At 37.1% G+C, this 9,200-nt stretch overlaps 1 protein-coding gene across 1 annotated transcript; it reads left to right on the top strand.

The window, feature by feature from the left end:
* The first annotated feature begins 226 nt into the window (after nucleotides 1–226).
* Nucleotides 227–4,904, top strand: LOC122241974 (keratin-associated protein 19-8-like). The gene is made up of 3 exons (XM_042998657.1): nucleotides 227–329; nucleotides 3,046–3,055; nucleotides 4,817–4,904. Exons 1-3 carry the CDS (start codon nucleotides 227–229, stop codon nucleotides 4,902–4,904), a joined length of 201 nt encoding a protein of 66 aa, XP_042854591.1.
* Nucleotides 4,905–9,200: the final 4,296 nt, after the last annotated feature.

The following is a 9,200-nucleotide window of genomic DNA, read 5'->3' as shown; positions in this document are numbered from 1 at the left end:
ATTGCAGGGAAGCTGACTCAACAGCAAAGCCATCCCGCTCGCACAAGGGCCTCACCTTGTCTGAGGCAAGGACTCAGGAAGTGTAGTAATGTAAATTAGTAGGAAATATGTGATCAACAAGTCCCGCCCACTGAAGATACATATAAAAAGGACCTGTGTAGACAGTGATGTTCAAACTGACAGAAACGGATTCCCTGCTCCAACAATATCCTCCACTCCTGAAACCATGTCCTACTACGGCAACTACTATGGAGGTCTAGGTTATGGCTATGGTGGCCTGGGCTGTGGCTATGGCGGCTATGGCTATGGCGGCTGTGGCTATGGCGGCTGTGGCTATGGCGGCTATGGCTATGGCGGCTATGGATGTGGCTTCGGTGGCCTGGGCTGTGGCTATGGTGGCTATGGATGTGGCTACAATGGCGTGGGCTATGCCTGTGGAGGCTACGGGTATGGCTCCAACCGCCCATCTTGCTGCAGAAGATGTTTCTACTGAGAAGCTTCCAGAGAAACTCAACTTTTTATCCTCCTCCAGCTTCCTGAATCTGCCTCCATGATTCTTCCTATGAATAATTCCATTTTCTCCTCTGAATGTCAACATCATCCTAAGACATCTAAAAAGACAAAATAAAATAGGTTGGATTCTGCAAAACCTATCTGAACTCACTGAAATCACATGGAATGTTTCGTAGTTTTTAAAACCTTTTCCTTTGATATTGTATTGCCTATCAAATTTCCCTCATTTTTGATCAACAATGATATGTGAGAAAAGTATATAGTAATTTTAATAAACATTTATCTCGTTGAAAATACTTGTTGCATTTATATGTGTGTGTGTGTGTGTGTGTGTGTATGTTGAAATAATTCGATTTAATATTGCTTTGGGAGGATTAATGTTTTCAACTGGCTTTGCAACTTGCTACATCTTAATGCTATAAATGGGGGGGGAAGGTCATATGAGGAGTCATAATCACTATTATAGAAGTAATATAATCCATTTCCTTAAAAGTGACTGGCATATAGGGAATGCTCAATAAATATTCCCTAAGTGATGGAATATCACTGGCTTTAAGGATGGGACATAGCAAACCATGTAATTTCTAACAAATTCTATTAAGTTTTGATTGGCAATGTGAGAGAATTTGGAGCTACGCCCATGTATACACATGCCCATTACCAGGCTCTTATTGTCGAGATGATGACATTGCGTATGATGGGAATGCCTTAGGGAATCTGCATGCAGCAGCTGAGAACCACAGGAACTCGAGCAACCATATTCTTGTGCCCAATCCTCCTAGAGCTCTGATAGACATGATGTACTATTGATCATTTTGTTCAGCCAAGATACTGCCAAGCTGAATTATCTTTAAATAAAATAGATTGCCATTCCACTTATTGGACTCATTTCTTGTGTTTCCTCACCCAGCTTTTCCTATTCATGTCAGAAATGCCAACCTCATTCCTGACTATTGGGGAAAAGATAATTCACATTCAGCATGCCCATTTCGATCAGCCCAAATCAATGGGATGACTTATAATTTACAGAAAAGTTTTACTTTTATGTTGTATTAGCATCATGCTTCTTCATATCACTCATGGGAGAGATCAATTTCATGTTTAATAATGACCTATGGCTGTAAATATTGCTGCATTGCATTTACATTAAAATGTCCCATCATTTTTGCTTTTCTCGGTTTATATATGTGCGTACGCATGTGAGAGAAAGGAATAGAGAGAGAGAGAAATGAGAGACAAACAGAGAAAAGAAGGCAGAAACAGAGAGGAGAGAACAGACTGTCTTTGGCTGTCTCTGAAGTTTTGATGTGTCTACAAATTCAGGGATCTGAACATGAGCTCTTCTTATCGAAGGACATATGTCATCCAGGCTTCCGTGGGATTCGGCAGCTACTACCACATCTGATCAGACTATGAAATTACTCATGCCAGATAAATGATACTTTTGCCTACCGAAGCAGTTCTTCTTCCTATCACTACATTTAACAATCCTTGCCTTTGTCTCTTTCCTGATACCCTGAGTCTTAGCCGAATTACTTAAAACTGTGCCTCAAGAAAGAGATCGTTTGCTCCCCACACCACACAGGCTTCTGGTTATATTCTACATGTTATCCATAAAATAGTTCATGAAAAATTCCATGCTTGGTGGCTGCCGACTGCCTGATGTTTGATAGATCCTTCAAGAGGGACCCTCTCACTGCTCACCACCTCACCACCACAGTCTTCCACGCACTGAGTCACCACCATCTCCCTTTATACTACTCCCTCTCTTCATTCAGCTCGGCATTTACAATGTCCAACATGAACGAATATTTCTTTTTTCTTAAGAAGCCTCATGACATCGGGAAATGGTGAAGAGACAACAGAGGTTTATGGAATACGATATCAGTCAGGCAAAGATCATTTTGATTAAATGGATTTTCTACTTTATTTTCAAAAATTGCTACATTTTGCTCAAAAAAAAAAAAAAACCCACCAAAAACGTGCGGCCATCATTGCATTTGAAAAGTGAATCCTACCAATGAAATTCTGCTTGACTAACAGGTGCCACGTGTCATTTTGATACCGGAAAATCTACCTTAATGCTGTGAAGAGATGTGCATTAAGCATAACGCCAGACACATGTTTCACCCAACGAAGAAAAGTAATGATTCCAGAAGAAACTGAACTTATTTTATTTGTTTTTCTTCACAATACTGGAAGTTTCTCTCATGTCTTTTTACCACTTCTGGCATCTCATGCTGTGAATGAGATCAGTGATATGAGGAGACACAGGAACAATAAAAGCTGTCACATGACACAATGTCTTAAAAACGGCCGGCCCATGGTTAGTAACAGATAAGTAACAATTGAATGGTTGAAAGGGGCTGAAAAACCTGTGTGATTTTTTTTTCTCTAAAGTTGTATAGAATCTAAACCAGAAGCCCGAGGGAAAGCCGTGTTCTTCATCCCATCTGTACACCCATCACTACTCTCAGTGTTGGAAGCAGTGTTTGTGGGGTCAGAGAAAAATTGGGCTCGACAACGATAAAGTCAGAAAGCTTCTTAACAAAATCTCCCAATAACTTTACATACAGTGAAGATATAAAAGTTATATTAATCTTGTTGTCAAAACTCACTTGGGTATGCAGGTAGCTTTTCAAAAGTTTGCATTAGGACCCCTGGCTTTTACCAAGAAACTTAGACTTGCACCTGTTTTCTCTAACCAAAAGAAATCCAAAAGGGGTTCTCGCTTTTGTCAAAAAGGGCAAAAAGTGAAAATAGCATTCAGTGTTGGCTTTGCAGGAAGTCATTATAGAAACAGCGAGCACCCCAAGCTGTGAGAGTGGCGCCCCCCCCCCACACACACCCTGCCTGCTCCCTTCCCAAGAACTATGCATCGTAGCATCACCCTCAGAGGCCTGAATTGTGTTTGTGAGCATCGTGCTTCCTCCTGATTTATTTTGTGCATCTGTTAGCAAGATGTGTCCTAAAGTATCACCAAAGCCTTACAAGGTTCTTCTTTTTTTAGTCTGGGAATGCTCAATTTTTTTTTTTTTCATATAAATTAACAGTAACTGTTTCTTCACTTTATGCCATTCCACTCTAGGAAAGGTTTCATAGGAACATTGTTCTATTTTCAGATAGTGGGAGAAACCTGTACTCTTAAATAGATCTAAATTTCTTTTCTGTAAAGCATATTTAAATTAAAATTATATTTTAATTCTCATTAAAATGTTGAAATAAAGAATGAAAATAAAGGAAAAAAAAAAAGCCTGGAGCCTAGTGTCTGCTGTGTGGTCAGTTAGTCTTTCCATTGGGGATTTCTATCTCCACCAACTCTTCATCAATCAGCCAAAAACTGAGGGAATGAAGAATGAATGCAAAACTCTTTTCACCTCTCATACTTCCCACACATCATTTAGGACACATCGCTACTGCAAATCCACGGCATTCTGTAAGAGCAAAAATGAGCCCTGTTAGAAAAAACATTAGCTTAGGATGAAGTACCAAGCTTAACCTTCATGTGGTTTGCAGGTACATCTACAGCACCTCCATATGTGATGACACAAGGAAGCATAAAGCATAGACAGTTTCTGCCCATAAATGGTCATACATTTTCCGGAAAGATCAAGGGTACATACTCAAGGGTAGGTTGATAAATAAATGCCAAATATGTCCATATGTGATAGTACTTGCCAGCATATTGCCAGTAACGTAACCAAAGAGTAGCCATATTGAGTTGGAAGGAAGTGTTTTTTGTAAGAGTAGATTGGATATTTTATAAGGGTAGAATGAATATATATTCTACCATCCTTTATGTGAAAGATTCAGGAAGCGTGTTCCTCCAGACAAGGCTCGTTTTAAAATTCTTAAAGAGGAATGGAATGAAAACCAAACAATGGGATGCCTATTTTCAGGATTTGCATCATACCACATAATCAGGCCACATTTATGCAACTAAATAAATATACAGTGAAACATAGCCTTGAAAATAGAATAGAGTTTCATTTTAAAGGCCCATAAATTCATGGTGGAGTCCTGACATAAGGGTAAAATTATCTGTTATGAGGGCCATGTTTTGCCAACAAATCAAAATATTCATGATGTTGTAGGAAGCAAATTAGTGAGATGTTGGCCACTCTGCTGCCTGTGGTTTTCTCCACCACCACTGAGGGTGTATAAAAGGCCCTTGGCAGATGGAGGCATTCATATTAAAGACACCTACCTCCTGCTCCTCAACTGAACCTTCCACTCCTGACACCATGTGTTACTACGGCAACTATTATGGTGGCCTGGGCTGTGGCTATGGTGGTCTGGGCTGTGGCTATGGCCGTGGCTATGGTGGCTATGGTTATGGCTGCTGCCGCCCGTTGTGCTACGGAAGATACTGGTCCCATGGCTTCTACTGAGGAATTTTTCGTCTATTGGCTACATCACTCTATTTTACTTGCATTCTCTTCATGTTTCCCTGACATGAAAAATTTTAAAATGTCTTCAAAAATACTGACTCTGTATTAAACTATCTGAGATAAATAAAGGAAATTCAGCATGCCTGTTTTGATTCACCATTATCAATTAGATCCTATCACAGTTTATAGGAAAGGATTTCCTTTGATGTGATATTACCTTTATAATGTGATATAAAATTTAATTGTTGGGTTATCAATTTTACTTGAAAGCATGTATTTTTTTTTATTTTTTAACGTTTATTTTTGAGAGAGAGAGAGAGAGAGAGAGAGAGTGAACGGTGGAGGGGCAGAGAGAGAGGGAGACACAGAACCCAAAGCAGGCTCCAGACTCTCAGCTGTCAGCTCAGAGCCCAATGTGGGGCTCGAAATCACAAACCGTGAGATCATGACCTGAGCTGAAGTCAGACACTTAACTGACCGAGCCATCCAGGTGCCCCTTTAAAACATGTATGCTTAAATAAACTTTATTTCATTGCAAATATTGCTTTGTTACATTTATACTAAATTATCTCCATCAGTTTAGCTTGTATGTTTGTGTGTTTGTGTATGATTATTCACATGTGTATAAGGTTGGGGTGGGAGTATGGTGAAACAGAGCAAGAGAGAGCCACAGTTCTCTTTTGTGGTCATTATGTGACTGATACTGAAGAGTAAAAATATCAATTCTTTCCAACAGCATTCATATGAAGTCTGTTTTTATGTAAATCTCGATAATCTCTTTTATCATCTCTGTTGGCTTATGTCCTTATCTAAGCCTTAAAAATAACTAGTTTTTACAAGAGTTGTATTTCACATCAGGTCATTAAAACATGTAGGTATCTGTATGTTTTGTGGTTTTGGTAACACCTATGGTTGGATTATATCAGCAAAAGCTCTACTTCTGCTAAATGTTTTTCAATTTTTTTAAAAAAACATTTCGCCTAAAGAATGAGTATCAAATTTAAAGTATCAGCACTAATAATAAATCCTGCTAGTCATATTACCAACATTGTGTCTGAAAAATACTTCAAAATACACCAATTTATTCTAAGTATTTGGAAAAACTAGATATGTATGGCAAAATAGACTTATGGAAATCATGAAATATTTTCTCAGTTTCAAATTAATATGAGCTTATTTCATTTTTTACCTAGGGGTCTGGCCTTTATCAAATGTATACCTTATACATATTAAATTTCCCCAGAATCAAATTTATCTTACACCCTTGAGGCAGTTGTTTTACTAGGGAAACTCAAACTGAAAACATTAAATACAATGAAGAGCTTATTTAAAAATAAACAAATAAAATAAATGATTCACTCATATGTGGAATTTAAGAAACAAAACAAGTGAGCAAAGGATAAAAGAGACAGAGAGAGAGAGATGCAAACCAAGAAACAGACTCTTTAGACAACAAACTGGTGGTTACCAGAGGGGAGGTGGGTGGAGGGATTGAGGAAACAGGTGATGGGGACTAAGGAGGGCACTTGCTGTGATGAGTACCAGGTGTGCTATGGAAGTCTGACTCACTATATTGTACACCTGAAACTAATATTACACGGTATGTTGGCTAACTGGAATTTTAATACAAACTAAAGTAAAAACTAAACTAAACAAAAATAAAATAAAATAAATAAAATAAAGCAAAATAAAATAAAATAAAATAAAATAAAATAAAATAAAATAAAATAAAATAATAAAATAAAACAAAATAAAATAAAATACATCTAGGCACGACCCCAGAGCTAAAAATTAAATGTAAAGCTAAAATCAGAGCAGCTAGAGAAAACTAATATTACCTACAAAGAGTAACCGTAAGTAAACTCCTCAACAGAAGCAAAGGAAGCCAAAGGAAAACACAGTAACATTTTAAGGAAGAATAGGTTGCAGATAACTATCAACCTAGAATCTCATATCATCAAATGTTTCTTCCAAAAATAAAAATAAAAGTTTCTGAATGATAAAATAGTGAGACAATTTATTTTTCTCAAGTATTAATTGTAAGTAACAGTAGAGTTGCTCAGGCAGAAAGAAAGAGATCCTGACCGAAATGTGGACATTCACAAAAGCATGAAATGAATACAAAAAATACATGTGAACATTCATTGTGCACAAATAATGATAATGTCTCTGGAGGTTTCAATATATAGACAATGAGATATGTTACACATATTCCATAGAAGACTGGCTTATAAAAATTGTTAGCTCTAAGGCCCTAGACTTATTAAGAAAGAAGTAAAATATTGCAATAGCTGGTAGTAATTCATTGATGCTGCAAACAAGATGAAGATACAGAGTGTAGTAATAATGGACAAACTGCAGGGGCAAAGGTAGAACTTTGGAAAACTATTTGGTAGCAGCATCTGTAACTCAGCAATTCTGATTCTGAGTATATACCTAATTGGTATGTCTATTTTGATAGATTAATCAGAAGTAGGCAAACTTTTTCTGTAAATAGTAAAATATTTTAGATTTTGTAGGCCATATGGTCTGTGTCTCCACTTCTCAGTTCTGTCACTATAGCATGAAAACAGCCACAGACCATGCATAAATGAATGGATGTTTTCCAGTAAAACAAATGGTGGGCAGGAATTTATGGATCCCTCGGTTAAATCATTCTTCAGCAGAATATGTTCTCTTCCCTCTTAGTTTTAGGGCAGGAGTATGCATCCCTTCCCCTTTGGGTACAGCAGCCAATGTCATTTGGTCTGGGTCTACTGTGGACAGAGTGTATTTCTCTGATCACTGCCTTTGGGCTTCACCATGTTATTTGCATTGACCAGAGGGATGCTGCCATATAGCCTTGGAGCGTGCATGTCTGAGCTTTCCCTGTTGTACTCTAGCCTTTTCCCCGGGGGAGGATGCCTCCAGTAGCTGCCAGTCCAAGGAAGATACATGAAGAAGGCTCGAAGCCAACCCACAACTTGAGCCAAATCTACATTATATTGGCTGAACCCCAGCAGACGCACAAACACAGAAGCGAGGCATAAATGTTAATGTCATATGACACTGAGATTTGAGGGCTTTTAAATGCAACATCATTATGGGAACAACTAGCATATCTTAGATACACACATAAGTGTACCAAGAGACATGAACAAGATTGACTGTGGCAACGCTATTTGTAAAATCTTGTTAAAATGTTGAAGCAAGACAAGTGACCATTAAGAGTATGAATAAAGAAATTGTGGTATATTTGTAGTATATTGTTTGTAGTATATTGTATATTGTTTGTAGTATATTGTATATTGTTTGTAGTATATTGTAGTATATATTTGTGGTATATTGAAATTTTATACAGCACTAAGAATTAACACAAAAACAAAAAGCATGACTCTAACAACAAAAAATACAGATTGAAAGAAGCCAAATAAAATAATCCTCTTTGTGTGATTCCATTTGTGTAAGGTTCAAAAGTTGGCCACATCCTTAGTTTTGGATATCAGGAATGGTTACACTTAAAGGCTTGTACTAAATGGAAATGGACATACGGGGAGTCCTCTGGGATATTAGTGATATGTGATTTTTGGATGTAAGTACTGATTAAGCAGCTATGTGCACTTTGAAAATTCATCAAGTTCTACCTTCTTGATTTATTCATAGTATGGATGTTATACAATATACATGAATAAGGTTTTTTTATTAAAAATCATAAAAATATGTTAAGTCAGTCCACTGAAAGTACTCTGTAGAAAACATGATCTAGTAGACAAGACATATTTTCATCTGAGAACAGATGAAGACAGTTGGCAGACTTTCAGCATCAAGTAATTTCCCTTTCAAGGTATTCACTCATCCAGCAAATACAATATAAAACTTTAGACTATATAATAGAATTGTGTAAATATAAGGACTCCTGAAATCCACAGTTGAGTAGAACTGATATCCAAAACAAAAAACCACAAATATAGAGGAATGTTTGTGTGCTCTATATCATCCCAAGTAATTTGGTAATATTTATCAACTAGCCAAATCCAGAGTAAGCAAAGTCTTTGAAAAATAAACAACCACATCTTTAAAAAAAAGTAATAGACTGATTTGATCAGTTTTAGATGTACAAAAAAGCTGTGCAGAAAGTACAGAAAGTTCCCATATGTACCCTTACCCTTTTGTCATGAGTGTCTTCCATTATTAATTTTTTTTTTGCATTAGTGGGATACATTTGTCAGAACTGATAAGTCAATATTGACACATTATTAATTAAAGACCATAGTTTAGTGTACATTGTGTTTTATATTCAGTGGGTGTAGATAAATG

This window comes from Panthera tigris, chromosome C2, assembly GCF_018350195.1.
Source record: "Panthera tigris isolate Pti1 chromosome C2, P.tigris_Pti1_mat1.1, whole genome shotgun sequence".
Lineage (NCBI taxonomy): Eukaryota > Metazoa > Chordata > Mammalia > Carnivora > Felidae > Panthera > Panthera tigris.
The sequence above is the reverse complement of the archived record's forward strand: the minus strand, read 5'-3'. Positions and strand labels throughout refer to the sequence as shown.